General features: G+C 41.3%; 1 protein-coding gene across 5 annotated transcripts in view; it reads left to right on the forward strand.

The window, feature by feature from the left end:
- The window catches only part of ARMC8 (armadillo repeat containing 8), a 115,484-nt gene that overhangs the window by 86,400 nt on the left and 6,934 nt on the right, over nt 1-22,150 (forward strand). For all 5 annotated transcript variants that reach the window (XM_066245059.1, XM_066245060.1, XM_066245057.1 and 2 more), the window contains 6 exons: nt 309-391; nt 700-781; nt 5,991-6,077; nt 11,531-11,623; nt 14,519-14,668; nt 16,071-16,166. In XM_066245059.1, the coding sequence (XP_066101156.1) occupies nt 309-391; nt 700-781; nt 5,991-6,077; nt 11,531-11,623; nt 14,519-14,668; nt 16,071-16,166 (591 nt within the window). The remainder of the gene's footprint in view (nt 1-308; nt 392-699; nt 782-5,990; nt 6,078-11,530; nt 11,624-14,518; nt 14,669-16,070; nt 16,167-22,150) is intronic.

Here is a 22,150-nt window from a genome sequence, read left to right on the forward strand (position 1 = left end):
TTCAGTTATATCTTTCATTCTTTCTCAAGGCTGTTAATATAACACTTCTGCAGTAGTCATGCCATGTGATTATTGTTTGAAGTGTCATAATCTGCCCCTTACGCTTGTCATTCATCCTGGAAGGTCCTTAGGGGTAGCCCAACCTTTCTGATGAGATGCCTGCCCCCACTGCAAAATGAAGGTTCTGGAGGTAAAAACTCTTGCTAAAAACATTAAACTCTTAATTGACGTTAGCATACTTGCATTTACAAGCAGTGAAGTTTGTCTCTCTGTGTTGTTATTTATGCAGCATTAACCTTTTTCTCCAGATCATTGAGACTGAAAATATGATGGACCGAATTGTGACTGGCTTGTCTGAGTCTAGTGTCAAGGTGCGGTTAGCTGCTGTCAGGTATGAGCTTTAAATGGTCTGAATAAAAATCCCTTGCCATGTGTTTAAACCTGTTTCCTTTCCGGACCTTCACCAAGTAAGCACAGAATCCAAGTGTTACTCGAAAGTGTGCTCAGGCAAATTTAGAGTGTAACACCTTAAACAGAGACAGTAGCCTGAAAAGCCCATGAAGTGTTCTGAAGTAGTTGATTAATGATGTCTGTGGAGATACTTGAAGTGTGTATTACTAATTGTGAAATGCCAAGCAGTGCGTTTGAAAAGTATAAGTTGCAGCTTCTCGTGAAGCTAATTTTGATTATTCTTTGTAGATGTTTGCACAGTTTATCTAGATCTGTGCAGCAGCTCCGAACCAGTTTCCAGGATCATGCCGTGTGGAAACCTTTAATGAAGGTAAGCTTGAAAGAAAGAGTCAGCACGTAACGGCCGCTCCCATAGAGCCTCTAATGAGCTGAGGTAGCTGCCATCATTCCTTGGTCTAGGAGTATGTGTGATTTTTGTGTAGAGCATTTTGAGCAATTATCTCCTCAGATCCCATGTTCTAAGCATTTTTAATCTTTAGATGTGTTTCTGAGGCCAGCACCTCATGTGTGACAGGGAAGTTCATGCCTGGTATTCTTTTGTTAAATAAACTTATCTGATCTCCCATGTGTTTAGTATTACGCTTTGGACTTAGATGCAGAGTCATCTTTGTAATTTTTAGTTACGGAAGGAAAGGAATCAGCCATTTACAGATATAATTCGTTCTTAGTCTTTTGGTACTCCTTTGGTCTTTTTTAACACAACTGTTACGTCCTGCTTCTCTACTCCAAAATAACTTATTTTGGTCTTAGGTCTTTCTTTGAGAGAAAAAAAGAAAAAGTTGTTCAGGTCAGTTAACTCTGAATTGAGACTTAGAATGTACAATCAAGTTGCTGCTAATAGTACTATTCCTGACAGGTCAGCTTGACCTCTGGTTCATCTTTTTTTCCTTAAGTGACCATACACCTTGCAGTTAACAGAACCTTTTATGGTTTTGTTTTGTTTCTTAATACCTGCTAAGAGAGCCTTTGATTTTACCATAGTGAGGCTACCAAGAGTTTTTGCTGTAGAGTTCTTAACATTCAGCTCAAAGCATCAAGTTAAAGGCATCCATGTGGTAGAAATGGTCAGAGGAGGCTTCAGGCAGGAAGAATATGGGATAAGCTTTGAAGGCAAATGGAAGGCAGGAGGATTTGCCAGAGGGGAACAACATGAACGGAAATATTACAGGTATGTGCAGAAAGTGTGAGGATGCCTTCATGACTATAGTAGAGGGGTAGGATTGGGGTATAGATGAAGAGTTGGACCAGGACTATCTTCAGTTGCATTATTTTCCTGTTGCCACTCTTTCTTGTTCTTCGATTGTATCTTTTCATAGCAGCTTAATCTTGATTTATTGATTCTGTCCAAAATTTTTTATTTTTTTAAGATTTTATTTATTGCCTGATCAGATGGTGGTGCAGTGGATAGAGTGTCGGACTGGGACACAGAGGACCCTGGTTTGAAACCCTGAGGTCTCTGACTTGAGCACAGGCTCACCAGCTTGAGTGCAGAGTCGCTGACTTCAGCATGGGATCATAGACATGTCCCCATGGTCACTGGCTTGAGCCCAAGGTTGCTGACTTGAGCAAGGGGTCACTCACTCTGCTGTAAACACCCGCCCCCCTCCATCAAGGCACATATGAGAAAGCAATCAGTGAGTGACTAAGGTGCTGCAATGAAGATTTGATGCTTCTTATCTCTCTCCCTTCCTGTCTCTTTCTCTTTCTCTCTGTCTCTGTCACACACAAAAAAAGATTTTATTTATTGACTTTAGAGAGAGGAGGGGGGCTAGGAGCAGGAAGCATCAAGTTATAGTAGTTGTTTCTCGTATGTGCCATGACTGGGCAAACCCAGGGTTTCAAACTGACAACTTCAGCATTCCAGGCCTATATTATATCCACTGTGCCACCACAGGTCAGGCTAAGATTTTTTTAAAGTGTTCCCTGTTTCCCACAATAACTTTAAAATATGTGTGTATGAGTATATGTGTAATTTATTTTTTAAGTAAAAAGAGGGGGGAGATAGACTCCCTCCCACATGTACCCAGCAACCCCAGTCTGGGGCCGATGCTCAGATCAACCAAGCTATCCTCAGCATCCGGGGCCGATGCTCAAACCAGTTGAGCCACTGGCTGCAAGAGGGGGAGAAAGAGAGAAGGGGGAGAGAGGTGGGGAGAGAAGCAGATGGTTACTTCTTATGTGTGCCCTGACCAGGGATTGAACCTGGGACGTCTCCATGCCAGACCTATGCTCTATCCACTAAGCCAACCGGCCAGAACCAAATATTTCTTCTGGAGGCATTTTTTCTGACAACTCAGCTGAATACCCCTCTGTCATATGATTCAGAAATTGAGTATTATGGTTTCTAACTAGTTCTACCTGAGAAAGGTTTGGTGAACAATCTGAAGGGTTGTGCACTTGGAAACACGTGGGTATAATTACTATCAAACTACCACTTTAAAAAAAAAAAAAAACAAGAGAGGAACCAAGACAGGAAGAGAGATGAGAAGCATCAACTCTTAGTTGTGGCACTTTAGATGTTCATTGATTGTTTTTCATATGTGCCTTGCCTGGGGGGGCTACAGCCGAGCCAGTGACACCTTGCTCAAACCAGCAACCTTGAGCTTCAAGCCAGCAACCTTTGGCCTCAAGCCAGTGAGCACAGGATCATGTCTGTGAACCATGCTCCAGCGAGCTATCCCACACTCAAATTGGTGAGCCCCCATTCAAGCTGGCAACCTCGGGGTTTCGAACCTGGGACCTCAGCTGTCCCAGCAGCTCTCTATCCGCTGTGCCACCACTGGTCAAGCAAACTACTACTATTTTGCAGCTCATTTAAAGTATAGATAGTATTACAAGCTCAGAAGTAGATCAGTAATTTATTTTAAATATTTCAGGTTCTTCAAAGACTGTTGGCATGACTATTGATTTTTCCTCTTTTGCTTTTCCATGTATTTTACTGTTGGTTAGCAAACCACAGGAAAGTAGCCATTTAATTTCAATTAAAATTTTTATTTGTGATTATTGTTTTGTTAATATTTTGGTAAAATTCTATTTGGTTAGTGTTAGATGTCGGCTTCTGATTTTCACATGTTATATTTTACATTGCACTAAGTAAATGCCTTTTTTTTTTTTTCATTTTTCTGAAGCTGGAAACAGGGAGAGACAGTCAGACAGACTCCCGCATGCGCCCGACCGGGATCCACCTGGCACGCCCACCAGGGGGCGACGCTCTGCCCACCAGGGGGCGACGCTCTGCCCATCCTGGGCGTCGCCATGTTGCGACCCTCCTGGGTGTCGCCATATTGCGACCAGAGCCACTCTAGCGCCTGGGGCAGAGGCCACAGAGCCATCCCCAGCGCCCGGGCCATCTTTTGCTCCAATGGAGCCTTGGCTGCGGGAGGGGAAGAGAGAGACAGAGAGGAAGGCGCGGCGGAGGGGTGGAGAAGCAAATGGGCGCTTCTCCTATGTGCCCTGGCCGGGAATCGAACCCGGGTCCTCCGCACGCTAGGCCGACGCTCTACCGCTGAGCCAACCGGCCAGGGCACTAAGTAAATGCTTTTAAGAATTTCATCAACTCTGTCCTGGTTTAGTTTATCATTTAGTGCTACCTAATTTGAAAATAAAACTTGATAAAAGCAAAATAATCTTTATAAAACAATAAGTATTTTAAAAAATGAATTATACCAAGCAAAGCAACTTTTTAAAGCCTTGGTACACACTCACTCACTTAAAAAACAGTGATTGTAATTAGTGTAATTTTGGAAAATGGTTATTGCTCTTATTTACACCCATTGAGCACCCATTTTGTGCAGTGCCATTTGATTGATACAGGCCAGGACAAATTAGACCATAGATATATAGATTATTCCTTTAGAAGCTTAAATTAGTTAACAGAAAAGGAGATTGGCATGGCTACACATAGAATTTGAGAAGCGTGGACAGTAATAAGAGCCCTAACAGAGGTCATGAACAACGGAAGAGGTTGCTCAGAGAAGGATAGAATGACTTCCAACTGGAAGGGCTCCACGAGGCTTCTAGAATGGGGTGGCCTTACAGCATGGGTACAGGGTGCACCTGAGAGACGTAGGAAGGGCGTGGAAAGGCAAGGAAAGGGTGAACACGGCCTTAGAGGGGGTTGTAGCTGACAGAGATCGGCATGCATAATATGTGAGATTTAATCTTTATCTCCTAGCTAACAGTTCACAGGAAAGTTAAAACAGTATCTTGGGAAGAACTGCTTCTTTTTGTAATTCTTGCTTGTTCTTAACTTGGCAACTTCAGATTTGATTTAACTGAAGAAAGCAGATAATATATTTAATTCTAAATTTTTTTGTGATTCTCTGTTTCCAATTTGCATAGCTAGAGCTTCTAGGACTCCTTTTGAGATCATAAGTCTTATCCAGGTTTGATCCCTAATGCAAAGAATTTAGGAGAAGTGATTGTTGCATGTAAGTGATAGTGTTTATGAACCTTCTCTCATAATCTAGAAAGATTAGGTTCTGATATTAACTAATGCTGACTAATTTGTCATCATGCTGTGTTGTCGTCGAGTTCAGTGAGAGTCTGTGGCATTTGGTTTACTCTGTACCTACCATGTGCCTGATACTGTGCCTGATAACAAAAACAATGGCAATAAATTACCTTTCCAAGAACCTTATATAGTCATTACTAAGTGCCAGTTACTATTCTAAAATTTGTTCATTTATTAATTTTGCCAACAGCCTTATGATGCAGTTACTATTAGTTTCCCCATTTGACAGCCAAGGAATTCATGCACCAAGTGAGTGGTTGTGCTGAAATTCGCACTCCGGCTGTCCTGAGTTCTTAACCTCCGTACCATGATATTTCCCTGTTATTCACTATATCACATCTTATACTCAGGAAGCCTATCAAGGAAGTGTTGTTTTCTTTCATTCCTCAACTCGAAAGCTCAGGAAGGTTAAGAAATGTACCTAAGCCTGGCTTGTGGTGCTCAGTGGATAAAATCTTTAAAAAATAAAATAAAATAAAGAAATGTACCCAAACGCACACACATCTCATGAGCGGAGGAGTAAGGGCTGGAGTCAGGGCTGTGTGTTGAGAACCGGTTCTCCATTAGCTTGATCAATCCATGCTCCTGGTCAAATAGTCCTTCTAGGAAAGTTCACCAGAAAGTTTTGGGCCCTGGGGCAATTTTGTGGTTCCATAATTGGCCTGATTTGATGAAGTAGAATGAGCTAACTTTCCCCAAAGCAGTCCCATGGTCTTCAAACTTTTTATATAAGGCACGCCCCTCCTGACTCGTGTCTGTCTTCTTTTCTTGCGTGCAGCAGCCTCCACCCTGACAGTGGAGCTATAGTTTCTCCAGCAAGATAGATGTGAGGGTCTTAGTCATAATTATAGCAGTAGGTAGAGGCTCACACGGTATCAAGTGGATCTTTCCTAACCTCTAATATGAGAAATTAGGTTTAAAGTGAAATTGTTTTTTCCCTCATTCTTATGAACTCACCACATTTCCAAATCATTAATAGTATCCCTTTTTTTTTTTAATTTCCTAGGTTTTACAAAATGCACCAGATGAAATCCTAGTAGTAGCATCTTCCATGCTATGTAATCTTCTTCTTGAATTTTCTCCAAGCAAAGAGGTTAGTATTGATTATCTCTTCCTAGACTTTGGCCAGTCCTACCAAGAGCTAGTCAAATACTTTTCACGGTACCATATTTGACTTTGAAATTGGAAGATTGTTTTTAAAAACTACTTCTAAATTGTTTAATGCTGCGAGGAGGGGAGCAGCATAATAAATCATTTTTAAATGTGGTTATCAAATCCTGTTATCCCTTTTATCTGCCTGGCATATTCAGATTATTTAAAAGATATTATAGTTTACACTCATTCTCAACTGCCTGCAACTGAAAATATAAGAAATAATTACACAGACTGTTTCCAAACTATAAATGAAGACTCAATTTTGTAAACCAGGATTACTAGTAATTTCAAGAAGATAACTGCTAGCATCAGAAAATAATCTTTTTAATGTTTAATGTTAATGGTAGTTGTTTGGGGGAGAATTAAATGTGGAGATAATTTTTTTCTTTGTTTTATGCATTTTATACATTATTTGAGCATGTATTATTTTTGTAGGGAAAATTAAAATCAACTTTAATAAACAAAGGAGGAAACACAGTTAATTTTATCATGTTAAAATATATCTGTTCTGCCAAATCATAAACTGAGGTTTAGACACTGTTCTTTATTGTGCATCTAGTAGTCCCATTTTTGTTGATTTTTTTCTTGCATTGTAATACCTGCAGACTTCTGATTAGTAATTAGGAAGGTATTAGTAACAAGGTGGAGGTTGAGAGACAGTTTTCCAGCAAGCAGTAATCTCAGGACAGAAGGGAAGAGACTGGTTTTTGTTCTGAAGGAAGATGAAGGCAAGATAAGATTCCAGAACTTCTGTCTGTTCTTCTCTGCCCTGCTCGTAGGGATCTTGGTCAGTTGGCAGTCTGGTTGCAATCAGTGTGACACCATTAATCATCCTGCAGAACTGTTGTGATGTCTCAAATCTACCTTCAAAATACTTAGGTCTAAGTTATGAAGTAAGGTAGATGAACCAGGCATAGGATTATTAATACAAACAGTTTTTTGTAATAAAAATAAACTGGACTACAGTTAGCAAAACTATTGTATATTTCAAAATTGCTAAGAGTAGATCTTTGAAGTTATCACTAAGGACAAAATTCTAACTATGTGATGCTGAATTTTAACTATACTTATTGTGATTATCATTTTATAATATATATATATAGAGTGTTTTATACCTGAAATGAATGTTTTATATCAATTATATTTCAATAAATAAATAACAAACTGGAAGGTAAACTTGAACTGGAAGGGAAGGAAATGCTGTAATGAAGAACATTATTGGGCCAGATGACAAGATTGGAATATGGAGTAGAGATTCAATAAAAATACTGTTTTAATGTTAACTTCTCAGAATTTGGTAATGGTCTGTGGTTATCTAGGAAAATATTCTTGTTCCTAGGAAATACACACTGAAGTAGTAAGGGTAAAGAAGCATAATGTATATGCTCTATTTTCAAATGGTTCAAAAAAGATAAATAAGATATGTGTGTACAGAATAAAAGATAATCATTAAGCAAAATGATATGGCAAAATGTTAAAAAGAATATATATAAATTCCAGGTATTAATCTTACTACTTTTTAAGTTTGAACTTAGTTGAAAAAGTAAAAAAACAAACAAACAAAAAAAACACACTATAATTTATACAAGTAGAGGAATGTGTGCCCTTCTTCAAAAATATCATCATGAAAGACTCTGACTGCTCTATTTCTTGGTATATAAGTCACATTTCTAGAATCCACTTTAGAGATGGCCTTTTAAGCATTCATTGGTGATGCTAAATCAGTCTACCAGTGTTGCGAACCAGCGGGACTCAGATGAGATCTGGGAGGTCTCCAAAGCAAAACCCCCGGTTTGCTTTATTATATAGTGCAGAGCCGTATACAAATAAGGAAGTCTCTGATACAGTCACATATCTGAGGCATAAATAGGAATCCCCCCACCATGCTAACTGAAATCAACAGCAGAACAAACAAAGGGTGAGAGGAAGGGCAGTAAATTACCTCTTACAACTTAATCCAGTGGTTCTCAAACTTTTTTTAAGTCGGCCCCACATCTAAAATTCTACAAATAATTGTAGGCGCATTATATAAAAATTTCTGAGAAATATGTTATAATAATTAAGTCAAATATTAAAGAAAAAATATAAAGTCCAAGCATGCTTTTATGGTAATTAAACGAAATAAATACAACAAAATTAAATTTATTCTGACATTAAAAAAACATTTTTATGTTACATGTTTTGAGTTATGCTTTTTAGAATTCATAAAAAAGGGGTTAAAAATTTTTTAAAAATGACAAAAGGTTATCTTTTTAAATATATATACATACTTAGTAAGATTTAGTAAATTCGGCAGGTCCTAGCGTGAATGTGTTAAGTTTTTCATTCTTGTGTTTATGAGAAACATAAGCCTGATGTGTCCTAGCGATTTCTTCAATGTTTGGGCATATATTTGAAAGGCAAACTCTCATTTCCTTGTCAATACATTGAAGAATTCCTCTTTTTACTCTTAATTGTGTTGAGGGTAGAAAATCCTAATTCACATAAGTAGGATGTTGAAAATTGTAGTAAAATGTTCAAAGCTTTTTTAGATATTGCCACATCTTCTTCTTTTATAGAAATCCAAAAGGCTTCAAGAGACAAATCCTTATGTTTAATCATCATCCATGATCAGTGGATATAGCCACCAGTTGTTCTTCTTCTGTTAATATTAAACCAAAATCACTTGAAGCTTTCATGAATGGATTTCTAATCCAATCGTATTGTGCAGTGTTAAGTGATGAAAAATGCTATAAATTAAATTCTGCCCATCAGCCTTCAAGTCCTGTTTTATTTACACTTAACTTTTGCTCACTTCCATAATTGGATTCTTCAATATTACGCTTCTTTTTGAGAAATCTATCTATTTTATTTGGTTGTATTTATCTAAAAATAATACAATGATGTATTAATAATAAATATAATAATGATGTGTTAACAAAAAGAGCGGTATTTTCGTAATAAAATGGTATAATAGAGTAACTATATTTATTTTTATATCTGGGCAACATTTCGTGAACCAGCGCAGCTAGTAATTCCAGGTCCCCAGTGGGAACGGTGTGGAATTAAGAAAATACGGGGTTGGGAGGGCCCTGTAATTGCTGCTGGCAAAAACAAAGCACACGGAAAAACCACATCTTGCTTTATTTATAGGGCAAAGTGGACCATTAGCAAATCAGTGAGATCTTTGATCATGTTTCCAAGTCAACCCAAGAATGTTACCAAGTGCAGAATACCCCCACCATACATATTATCTTAACTTTATACCTAACAAAGGATAGAAGAAATTTGCCTCCAGTCTTTCCGGGAAACATGGGGGGTAGTGTAAATAATCCAGCACCACAGCTTAACAGCCTTTTTTTTTTTTCTTTTTTTTTCTGAGGCTGGAAATGGGGAGAGACAGTCAGACCGACTCCCGCATGTGCCTGACTGGGATCCACCCGGCATGCCCACCAGGGGCGATGCTCTGCCCACCAGGGGGCGATGCTCTGCCCCTCCAGGGCGTCGCTCTGTTGCGACCAGAGCCACTCTAGTGCCTGGGGCAGAGGCCAAGGAGCCATCCCCAGCGCCCGGGCCATCTTTGCTCCAATGGAGCCTCGGCTGCAGGAGGGGAAGAGAGAGACAGAGAGGAAGGAGAGGGGGAGGGGTGGAGAAGCAGATGGGCGCCTCTCCTGTGTGCCCTGGCCGGGAATCGAACCCAGGACTTCTGCACGCCAGGCCGACGCTCTACCACTGAGCCAACTGGCCAGGGCTTAACAGCCTTTTGCAACCTAATCAGGCAAGTGAGGTGTGGGGGGTTGGGCAGACTGTCAGCTTACAGCCAATTCCCCTCACCTCTGTCCCCCAAAAATCTAAACTGCAAAAACCCTGTTGGTTCTTTGGTCCCCAACAGGCACATATTTCTCTGGAATACCATAGGGCACACCTCGAAATCTTCTAGGGTACACCAGTGCACCCTGGCACATACTTTGAGAACCACTGGCTTAATCAAACAATCAGAGGTTGTGGGGAAGAGCTTAGCCCACGGGTCCCCAAACTACGGCCCCCTGAGGCCATTTATCCAGCCCTCGCCGCACTTCTGGAAGAGGCACTTGTTTCATTGGTGGTCAGTGAGAGGAGCATAGTTCCCATTGAAATACTGGTCAGTTTGTTGATTTAAATTTACTTGTTCTTTATTTTAAATATTGTATTTGTTCCTGTTTTGTTTTTTTACTTTAAGATATGTGCAGTGTGCATAGGGATTTGTTCATAGTTTGTTGTTTTGGTTTTTATTTTATTTTTTTATTTTTTTACAGAGACAGAGAGTCAGAGAGAGGGATAGTTAGGGACAGACAGGAACGAAGAGAGATGAGAAGCACCAATCATTAGTTTTTCGCTGTGACACCTTAGTTGTTCATTGATTGCTTTCTCATGTGTGCCTTGACTGCAGGCCTTCAGCAGACCAAGTAACCCCTTGCTTGAGCCAGTGACCTTGGGTCCAAGCTGGTGAGACTTGCTCAAACCAGATGAGCCCGTGCTCAAGCTGGCGACCTCGGGGTCTCGAACCCGAGTCTTCTGCATCCCTGTCTGATGCCCTATCTACTGTGCCACTGCCCGGTCAGGCTGTTCATAGTTTTTTTTTATAGTCCGGCCCTCCAACGGTCTGAGGGACAGTGAACTGGCCACCTGTGTAAAAAGTTTGGGGACCCCTGGCTTAGCCTTTAGCACCTTAATCAAGCAACTGAGGTGGGGGGATGGGCAGCAAGGATCCTGTCAGCTTGCAGTCTCGCACATACCAGGATTTGAATTTTTATAAAATTAATCCATTTTCAGCAAAGTGTCATTAATGAAGTGGTCAGACTAAAGCATGCTATTTTAGTTGTAAAATGTGCTATGACTTTAAGTACAGACTGTTTTGCTTATATCACTGATTAGGCCTGGAAAGTAGTTCTAAAGATAAATTCTGTTTGGAATAAGATTGACAATTTGGAAGGAGGTTATCTTAAATTCATTCTAAATTAGCCTTTTGGTTCATAGTCACAGCTTATAAACCACACTCATATGAGAGAGTGAGGTAGATGCCTCCATAAAGCAGGACTCTCAGGGTGGTGAGAATGAGAGTGGACTAGATGAAGGGATCCTAGGGAGTATGTATGGAATGTACAGATTCTTAGCATATCTCCTGAGTCTTTCAAACCTAAAAAAACAAAACAGGAATGACAGGGATTATTTGTGTTTTTAGATTTGATAGAGAATAATTGTCCTTGCTGTTCCCATGGTGATTTTACGGCCCCCCCTCACTCCCCGCTCTGTGAAAGTTCCTTGGAAGTGGGTACGAGTGGAAACAGAATCATGAGCAGAGTGCCAGGGTATATACGCACTTGGTCTACAAACCCGACCTTAAAGCTGTGTTTTTTCCCTTTCCTGTGGCAGCCAATTTTAGAATCAGGAGCTGTAGAGCTACTTTGTGGATTAACCCAAAGTGAAAATCCCGCTTTGCGAGTGAATGGAATCTGGGCTCTCATGGTATGTTTCCCTCTTTTATGTGTGTCATCATTTACAAAGAGAATTGAGCTGTTTTCAAAGTTAAAGCTAAAGAATGTTATTTGAAATGTCTGAAATTTTCTTTTTTAAAAATCTTGCTATTTTAGCCTAGTTTGCTAATGACCTAGAACCTAGAAGACTCCATATTCAGCTTTCATATTCTAATATAAGCAAGTTGCTTAACCACAGTATATCTCTGTTCTATTAAGAAAAGTAGACAGATGTTGAAATTTGACTTATCTAATTTTGGAAAATAAATTTTTCTCATCATGAACCTACTGATATCTGTATAGAGCTACTTTACAAAGCACTTTTATATATTTCTTCTTGTTTTTTAATATTTTTTAATTACAGGTTACTGTCACTATTATTTTGTATTAGTTTCAGGCACACAGCATAGCAGTTAGACAATCATATGCCTTACAAATTGTCGTCTCCTCCTCCTTATTTGCAGTACCCACCTGGCACCATACATAGTTATTACAATATTATTGACAGTATCCCTATGCTGTATTTTACATCCTGTGACTGTTTGGTGTATGTCTCCTTTGCTTTTATAGCACCTTTGTGAAATAAGCTATGAATAAACTAAGACACAGAGTGATTATATAGCTTGCCCATAACAGAACTGGTGCATAAATGCTTAATAATTTCTGAATCATTTCTAATAAAGTTATTTATAATAATTAAATTTTAAGTATGTATAACTATCAACACAAAGAACCATTTTATCCTTAAGATTTATTAAAGTAAAATCCATTGAAATTAAAACTATAGTAGTCCTACATAGATTTTTAAAAACATAATTATAATATATAGTTATAATTTAATTACTATGTACCAGACACTAAGGTAAGGGTTTTATACTTATCTCTAATTTTTTTTTTTTTTTTTTTTTTTTTTTGGTATTTTTTTGAAGTTGGAAACGGAGAGGCAGTCAGATAGACTCCTGCATGCGCCTGACCGGAATCTATCCGGCATGCCCACCAGGGGGTGATGCTCTGCCCATCTGGGGCATTGCTCTGTTGCAACCAGAGCCATTCTAGCGCCTGAGGCAGAGGCCACAGAGCCATCCTCAGCGCCCGGGCCAACTTTGCTCCAATGGAGCCTTGGCTGTGGGAGGGGAAGAGAGAGACAGAGAGGAAGGAGAGGGGGATGGGTGGAGAAGCAGATGGGCGCTTCTCCTGTGTGCCCTGGCCGGGAATCAAACCCGGGACTCCTGCACGCCAGGCCGACGCTCTACCACTGAGCCAACTGGCCAGGGCTCCTTATCTCTAATTTTTATTTTAAGTTATACTGGTATAGATCCACCCTACAGCTAGGACATAGGGAGGGTAAGTAAATTGTTGAAGGCCTCAGGACTTTTGTGATAGAAATGAGTTTGAACCTGTCCCAGGTCCATGTCCTTCTTCTCCCTGTTCACCCATATCTGCTGTCTTTCACATAAGTTTTGGGATGGAAATAATCATCTGAATTCAGTAGGTTCATGCTTACTTTCACCAGCTTTTAGCACTGCTCTTTCTTGAAAGTCTTTCCCAGGGCTTAACTTTTTTTTTTTTTTTACTTTACCTCACTTTCTACCGAACCGCCTTTTCAACAACTTTCTCAGGGAACATTCCCTATGGTTTCAGTTCCTGGCTTCCAATTCCCTTTACTCTGCAGTTGCAGGTACTTCCATCTAATCTCATAGTTTCAACTCCCACTATTAAAGTGACTTTGAAATATACATAGCCACCCTGGCTGGTTGGCTCAGTGGTAGAGCATTGGCCCAGTGTGTGGATGTCCCAGGTTTGATTCCCGGTCAGGGCACACAAGAGAAGCACACATCTGCTTCTCCACCCTTCTTCCTCTTGCCTCTCTCTTTCTTCCCCTCCTACAGCCATAACTTGATTGGAGTTGGACCGAGGCGCTGAGGATGGCTCCATGGCCTCCGCCTCAGGCACTAAGAAAGAGCCTGGTTGCTGAGCAACAAGAGCAATGCCCAAGATGGGCAGAGCACCGCCCCCTATTGGGCTTGCCAGGTGGATCCCAGTCAGGGGACATATGGAAATCTGTCTCTGCCTCCCATCCTCTGAGTTTAAAAAAAAGAAAAAGAAATCTACATAGCCAGATGAAACTGTCCCCTTTTCCTCAGTTCTGTCACTTTACCTATGGGACTATATTAAAGGGCTCCCTGACATGTACAATTTTAGTGTTGAAAATTGAATTTATCACTCCACTCCTTAAATCTACATTAGCAATCTTATTGTCAGACATACTTTTATTACTTCACATTATGTGTCTAGAAAGGAGAAAAAAGAGCAAAATAGCTGCTGGCCACCTGGGTCAGTAGTGTATTGTTTGGCTACACCTCTAGTCCCTGGAGAGGTTCTTTTGTGATATGGCCTAGCCATGTCAGCACCTAGCATAGTATTGTGAACACAACAGGTGATTCATACCAGTGAAGTTAACAAAACCCACAACTTATTTTTGTTTATAATCAACTACTTTTAAGTCAGTCTCAAAATGCATGGCACAGTGTAGTTGTTAAGTCATTTTGTTATTAAAGTACTCAGAGGGCAACTTGTTAACCATAAGGATATTCTCAAAATGGATTTTATATTTATTTGAGAAATCTTAAGACACTTAAATGCCTGTGTCAGGAACTAATTACATGTATTTCTAATAAAATAGTATTATAGAAGTGATGGTTATCTTTCTCTTGACAGACGGAATTATAGGTAATTAATAGGAATCAGAAAAAGAATGTGAGTTACAGTTAAGGATTTTTGCACATTCTGTCAGTACTTTGAAAATAATCAGAGTTACTATTAAAATACATATAATTTAATAAAGCAAATGTAGACATGATTCTTGGAATTTCTTTAATCCTTTCAGAATATGGCATTTCAGGCTGAACAAAAAATAAAAGCAGACATTTTACGAAGCTTGAGTACTGAACAGCTATTCCGGTTATTATCAGATTCAGATTTGAATGTGCTGATGAAGACACTGGGACTTCTTAGAAATCTCCTCTCTACACGGCCTGTAAGTAAAACCACCCAGGTTTCCAGATTAGCTACCCTTGCATGTGCATTGTAAACCATTGCCCTCCCTCCCTTCTCCCATCACCATCTACCCCCACAAGTGATTGAGAAACTGCTGCTTCCCAGAGAAGCAAGAAGTTGATAGCTAGACCTGTTACCTTCGTAGGTGTTCTGGGAGGTGCTTCACCATAGAGCCACCTGACCCTTCATTCCTGCACTGCCTCTCCTGTCTCTCCTTCCTCCTTGATGCATATAAGCCTGTCTTAGTTTGTTACTTTATTCTTACCTGCCTTGCTGGCCAGGGCAGGTTTTCTTACCTGCCTAATCAATTATCTCCAGCCCACATTTGCTAGACTGACCTCTGAAGATGTCGGAGAGGCTGAGTCTTGCTTTGGAATCCCTCTCATTGTTCTCTGATGTTTTCTTAGCAACATTGTCAGTGGCCTTTTGTGTAGATCAGGGGTAGTCAACCTTTTTATACCTACCGCCCACTTTTGTATCTCTGTTAGTAGTAAAATTTTCTAACTGTCCACCGGTTCCACAGTAATGGTGATTTATAAAGTAGGTAAGTAACATTACTTTATAAAATTTATAAAGCAGAGTTACAGCAAGTTAAAGCATATAATAATAATTACTTACCAAGTACTTTATGTTGGATTTTCGCTAAGTTTGGCAGAATAAATCTCTATAAAACAACTTACTATAGTTAAATCTATCTTTTTATTTATATTTTGGTTGCTCCGCTACTGCCCACCATGAAAGCTGGAACGCCCACTAGTGGGCGGTAGGGACCAGGTTGACTCCCACTGGTGTAGATCAAGAAACATGGGTGGTCTCTTCTATGTGCCTCACTTGTTCAGTTTACTTAAACTGAAAGAAAACAAGAAAAAAACAAGGTTACCCATTTCTTCTACCCCACTCCCTACCCCCTGCCTCTAGCAACCACCAAAGTGTCTCTATGAGTTTAATTTTCTTATTTATATGAAAATATTTTTATATACTATTATTTATGTATCACTTGTTTTTTGAGTCTTTATACTTTTATGCCCCAAGATAGCAAGTATATCTGTCTATATCATATTTTCCTTGTGTCTGGCTTCTTCCATCTCCCTCATCGATTTTTATGTGCCTCCTTTTTCTTGAATATTTTTGGGCTTGAGGATCCTATATGATTATAATTCTACATTCTGTCAAGCCAAGTGCTCTCTTCCATCTTCAAGTTGTTAAAAAAAGATGTTGAACACAAAATGCTGCTTCAAACTTGATAAGCACTGTTCTTTGTCTTCTAGTTCTATGTGCGCGGTTTCCTATTTGAAGTAGTTGTGTGATTAGACGCCTCCTGTTCTTTGCTATGGTTTTTTCTTTGTTCCCCAGATAATTGTGGATTTCCCATTGTTTTGCAGCATATAGATAAGATAATGAGTACACATGGAAAGCAGATTATGCAAGCCGTCACTCTTATTCTGGAAGGAGAGCATAACATTGAAGTCAAAGAACAGGTATATGTTCCCCTTTTTTTGAGGAATATCTTCTGATTATATTAAGAAAGATTCTCTACTACCCTTTAAACGCTCTTTAAGAATTCTTCGCTCTGACTGGTGGTGGTACAGTGGATAAAGTGTCAACCTGGAACACTGAGGTCACCCATTTGATCTTAGCCAAAAGGCAGAGAAGTGATAGAGGTCACCCATTTGAAACCCTGAGGTTTCTGGCTCTAAGTGTGGGCTTGTCAGCATTGGGTCGCTGGCTTGAGTGGGGAATTGTCCATAGGATCCCAAAGCTCTCCAGCTTGAGCACAAAGGTCGCTGGCTTGAGCAAGGGGACACAGGTACAGCCCCAGTCAGGCACTTAGAAGAAGCTCAATGTACAACTAAAATGACTCAGTTATGAGTTGATGCTTCTCACCTCTCTCTCTCCCTGTCTCTCTGTAAAAAAATTTTTAAAATTGCCTGACCTGTGGTGGCACAGTGAGTCAAGCGTTGACCTGGAACGCTGAGGTCACTGGTTCAAAATCCTGGGCTTGCCTAGTCAAGTGACATATGAGAGTTAATGCTTCCTGCTCGCTCTCTCTCTCTCTCTCTCTCTCTCTCTCTGTCTCCTCTCTCTAAAATGAATAAATAAAATCTAAAAAAAAAATCTTTATAAGTAAAAAAAAAAAAAATTTTTTTTTAATTAAAAAATTCTTTCCCCTGAATAGAAGAGAACATGACCAGAGTTTATCATTTCACCCTCATGTCATCCACTATACACACTGTCCTGCTCTACAGGGACAGCCACCTTTGATCATTCTACAGTGAATCCTTTCTCCAGGAGTCACCATTTCTAGCTCTCTCTACCACCATACTCTGATTTCAAATTCCTGCAACTCTGTGATAAAATAATCCCTTATGCTAGAGGCAGTTTTCATTTCTTTACTCTTCTACATCTCTGTTCTTTGTGTCCCATACTGCTACTTTCTGTTGAGTTTCAGCAGGGCAAGGTAAGGGTGGACAAAAGAAAATACAGAAACTATGCATTCATCATTCAGCTGGTCTGGCCTGGAAGCAGCTATCGGCAGTACACAAATAAGTGAGGCTGTCTTCCAATAAAATTTTTTTAGTTTTATTCATTTTTAGAGAGCTTGGGAGAGGGAGAGAGAGAGGGAAAGAGAGAGAGAAGGGCAGGGGGAGGAGCAGGAAGCATCGACTCCCATATGTGCCTTTACCAGGAATGCCTGCGGTTTTGAACCAGCGACCTCAGTGTTCCAAGTTGTTGCTTTATCCACTGCACTACCACAGGTCAGGCCCAATAAAATTTTATTTACAAAAATAGGCAGTGGGTTGGAATTGACCCACAGGCCATGGTTTGCCAGTTCGTACTCTGTATCTTTGATTACCAATTGTTCACGTGAGTGTGTGTGTACATGGCTTTTATCTCTGCTCTCTCTAGATCACATGTGAAGTTGGCTTGGCCTGAGAATGAATTAATCTCTTTAAGATTTGATTTCTTGGCCCTGGCTGGTTGGCTCAGTGGTCTTGGCCCAGAGCGTCGGCCTGGAGTGCAGGAGTCCTGGGTTTGATTCCCGGCCAGGGAACACAGGAGAGGCGCCCATCTGCTTTCCCACCCCTCCCCCTCTCCTTCCTCTCTGTCTCTCTCTTCCTCTCCTGCAGCTGAGGCTCCATTGGAGCAAGGTTGTCCGGGCGCTGAGGATGGCTCTATGGCCTCTGCCTCAGGCGCTAGAATGGCTCTGGTTGCAACAGAGCAACGCCCCAGATGGGCAGAGCATCGCCCCCTGGTGGGCATGCCGGGTGGATCCCGGTCAGGCGCATGTGGGAGTCTGTCTGACTGCCTCCCCGTTTCCAACTTCAGAAAAATACAAAAAAAAAAAAAAGATTTGGCCTGACCTGTGGTGGCGCAGTGGATAAAGCCTCGACCTGGAAATGCTGAGGTCGCCGGTTCGAAACCCTGGGCTTGCCTGGTCAAGGCACATATGGGAGTTGATGCTTCCAGCTCCTCCCCCCCCTTCTCTCTCTCTCTCTCTCTCTCTCTCCCTCTCCTCTCTAAAATGAATAAATAAAAAAAAAATTAAAAAAAAAGATTTGATTTCTTATCTCCATAGGAACATTTACAGTAGGCATTTTGTAGGTTTCAAAGCAGAGCTAGAGTTCACTGTGCCATGTTCTACAAACCTGAGGAGCATGGGAATATTCTAACACTCCCAAGACGGGAGTCACTCGCTTATCTTGCTGACCCAGTCTATTCTGAGGACTAGTTCCTGAAATCCCCCCTCATGTTCTGTCTTAGTGGGTAAGAGAGGTGAAGTTCTTCCCTAGGTGACTCTAAGGGTGTTTGTCATTTTCTTCTCTTCCCAGGAATACCTAGATCATGAAGCCCTTAAAATTCTTATCTATGGTTACAGTCATCTCTAGTATTTCCTCTAACGCTGCTGTGGACAACCCGTAGGACTGAGTCTTCCTGGTGAGGAATGGGAGGAAAATTGAGAACAAGAGAGAAAGTACCTGTGATTCTTCCACATGCTTCTCCTCCTAACTCCCAGCCAGGCTTGACTTCTTCTCCCATTCCGGGGCTTCACTCTCTGCAGTTTGGTTTTGTCTTGATAAAGCCCGGTAGTACCTAGTTGGTGAGGACTGGCTCACCACCGCCAATAAATATCCTGCTGGCTTGCTCTTGGAAGGTGGGATTATTGTAAAGCTTGCTTTTCTGAGTCTTTCCGTATCATGCGGAGGAAGAACAGAACTAGAAGGAATGTGGTTGTGTGAGACTACAAGCTGACAGAGTCCTTGCAGTTTAGATTTTGGGGGACAGAAGTGTGGGGGACTGGCAGTAAGCTGACAGGGTTTTTGCTACCCATCCCCCCACCTTACTTGCTTAAGTTGCTAAAGGCTAAGCTCTGCCCCACAACCTCTGACTGTTGAAGTTGCTAGAGGCAATTTACATGCCCTTCCTCTCACTCTTTGTTCTGCTGTTGGTTGATTTCAGTTATGCATGGTGGGGGGATTCCTGCTTATGCCTCAGATATGTAACTGTATCAGAGACTTCCTTATTTTCATACAGCTCTGCACTATATAATTAAACAAACCAGGGGTTTTTGCTTTTGCTCTGGCTTGCCGTCAGCTTGCAGAGACCGTCCGATCCCATCCTTTTTTTCTCTGAGTTTATTTCTTCATTCCACACTGACCTCACTCAGGACCTGTACAATTACTAGTCTTGCTGGTCCGCGGCAGTGGTATTTCCATGCAGTTTTCATTTTGCCTTCGCCATTTAGGTTGATGGTGCCAGATTTGGATTGCAAGAATGGTAAGACACAGGATGGGAAGGAGGAAGAGAGGGGTGTATACTCACTGTGTGCAGTGGCCCTTTCAGGTGGGGCTAGAATGTAGGTTGAGCAACCTACATTCCATGAGTCTGATGTCATCTTGAACTTGGACCCCTTAAAAACAATTGACTGTCAGCCCCTTCCCAAGCTAATTCCATTTGTAAAGCTCATGTTTGTCCCCTCATCATAAGATTGTTCCCGCAAGAGACTAACCAAAAGTATAATTATTATTAATTTTGTTAGGCATAATGACAGTATTATAGTATGTTGGAAAATGTTGTTATTTTTAGTATATTCTAAAATACTTAGAGGTGAATGTCACGATAATTTGCAACTTTCTTCTAAATGATTCAGGGAAAAAAAGAAGTAAAGAAAAAGTAAACACTTTCAAATACATGTACTACATGCACATACCCACATTCTTTAGAACAAATATGGCACAATGTTTATGAAGTTGCATCTAGGGAATAGTATATGAATAAGTGTTCATTGTATTGTTTGTTCTTTAAATTTTTTCAGAACTTAATAATTTTCAATAATAAAAAGGGAGAAAAATAGTCCTAACCCGTTTATACCCCTTTCTTCTTAATCTGTCCTGTGAAATTCAAGGTTGTTGTGCCTGCCAAGACTTCTGACAGGCTTACTGTGTACCAGCTCACTTTGAAATCTCGCATCTTAGCCTTGGCCAGTTGGCTCAGTGGAGGAATATTGGCCTGGCCTGTGGATGTCCTGGGTTTGATTACCAGTCACATCACACAGGAGAAGCAAACATCTGTTTCTTTACCCCTCCCACTTCCCTTCTCTCTACCTCTCTTCCCCTCCCACAGCCATGGCTCAGTTGGTTTGGGAGCATTGGCCCCTGGTGTTCAGAGTGGCTCCGTGGAGCTTCTGCCTCAGGCACTAAAAATAGCTCAGTTGCGAGCATAGCCCCAGATGGGGGTTGCTGGGTGGATCCTGGTAGGGGTGCATGCAGGAGTCTGTCTCTCTATGTCCCCTCTTCTCACTTGGAAAAGAAGAAAAAGGAAAAAACAAAATCGAAAAAAGAAATTTAGCATCTTCCTCAGGTCATCTCTCTCCTACTTCTGTGGCATATCAAGGTCTCCTTGTTAAGGTGTAAGTGCCTCTGAGAGTCTTTTCCTCTAGTCCCAATGTGGTATTGTCCTCAAGATGTATGTCCTTCCAGCTGGCACAGGCTCCCTCCAATCTCCACATCAGGCCACTCTCAAAGGAAGAGACTGTTCTTATCAGCTATTGTGACACTCACAGCCAGACCAGCAGGAGGCAGAATTAAAGTAAAGATGAAAGGATTTTCAGCCTGACCTTTGGTGGCGCAGTGGATGGAGTGTCAACCTGGAATGCTGAGGCCGCCGGTTCGAAACCCTGGGCTTGCCTGGTCAAGACACATATGGGAGTTGATGTTTTCTGCTCCTCCCTGCCTTTTCTCCCTTTCTCTCTCTCTCTCCCCTCTCTAAAATTAATTAATTAATTAATTAATTTTTTTTCTTTCTTCATTTTTCTGAAGCTGGAAACGGAGAGACAGTCAGACTCCCGCATGCGCCCGACCGGGATCTACCCGGCACGCCCACCAGGGGGCGAGGCTCTGCCCACCAGGGGGCGATGCTCTGCCCATCCTGGGCGTCGCCATGTTGCGACCAGAGCCACTCTAGCGCCTGAGGCAAAAGCCACAGAGCCATCCCCAGCGCCCGGGCCATCTTTGCTCCAATGGAGCCTCGGCTGTGGGAGGGGAAGAGAGAGACAGAGAGGAAAGCACAGCAGAGGGGTGGAGAAGCAAATGGGCGCTTCTCCTGTGTGCCCTGGCCAGGAATCGAACCCGGGTCCTCTGCACGCTAAGAATTAATTAATTTTTAAAAAAAGACTCTCAGGTAGGGAGACCAAGCCAGGGCCATCCTTAGCAATCCAATAGACTTTACTAAGCACCTGTAGTGTGAATGCACTCCACAGGGTATCAAGATGAGACAGGAATGAGACACATGTCCTAATTTTGAAGCCTTCACACTATTGCATTTCACTGTGATGTGACTGAGATAAAAACAAAGACCCAAGAAAACACAAAGTAAGCATGCCTCCAGGAAAGGCTCTTTGGAGGGAGTGACACTGAGTCCAGAAGCACAGTCAGGAATCATTCAGAAGAAATGGTGAGAGGTGGGGATGGGCTCTAAATTTAAATAATTTTCTCCAACTTTATATTTTACTTCCCTTTCTGTTTCTCTAATAGGTTTCAAAAATTTGAGGTCCTAATTGCACATGGCTAGTGGACAGGGTTCAGGCCTCCAGAGCAAGTAGCATCTGGAGAGAGAGGGAGGGGACTTGTGACATTTACGAAGCTTCCACCAAAGAGGCCACTTCTTTGAAGAAACCTTGTGGGGTAGTAACAAGAGCTTCGCATAGAATGGAGTTTTCAAGAAAATAATATTAAATTATATTTTCCCCTCCATGTTTGTGATAGCATGAACTATACAACATGTTTGTCTTTGCCCAGCAATGGCTTATGCCCAGAAATAAACCACTGACAAATTCGGGTTCCTTAGGCATAGTTACTGTTGTTGGCGGTGAGGCCAGGAGGTGAGAGAAATCAAGGCAGTCTGAGCGGAACTGGTGAGAATTCCCTCTGGGAAATTGCCCAAGTTCTTGAGAAAACTTGCATTT

The sequence above is a fragment of the Saccopteryx bilineata genome, chromosome 10 (genome assembly GCF_036850765.1).
Source record: "Saccopteryx bilineata isolate mSacBil1 chromosome 10, mSacBil1_pri_phased_curated, whole genome shotgun sequence".
NCBI lineage: Eukaryota > Metazoa > Chordata > Mammalia > Chiroptera > Emballonuridae > Saccopteryx > Saccopteryx bilineata.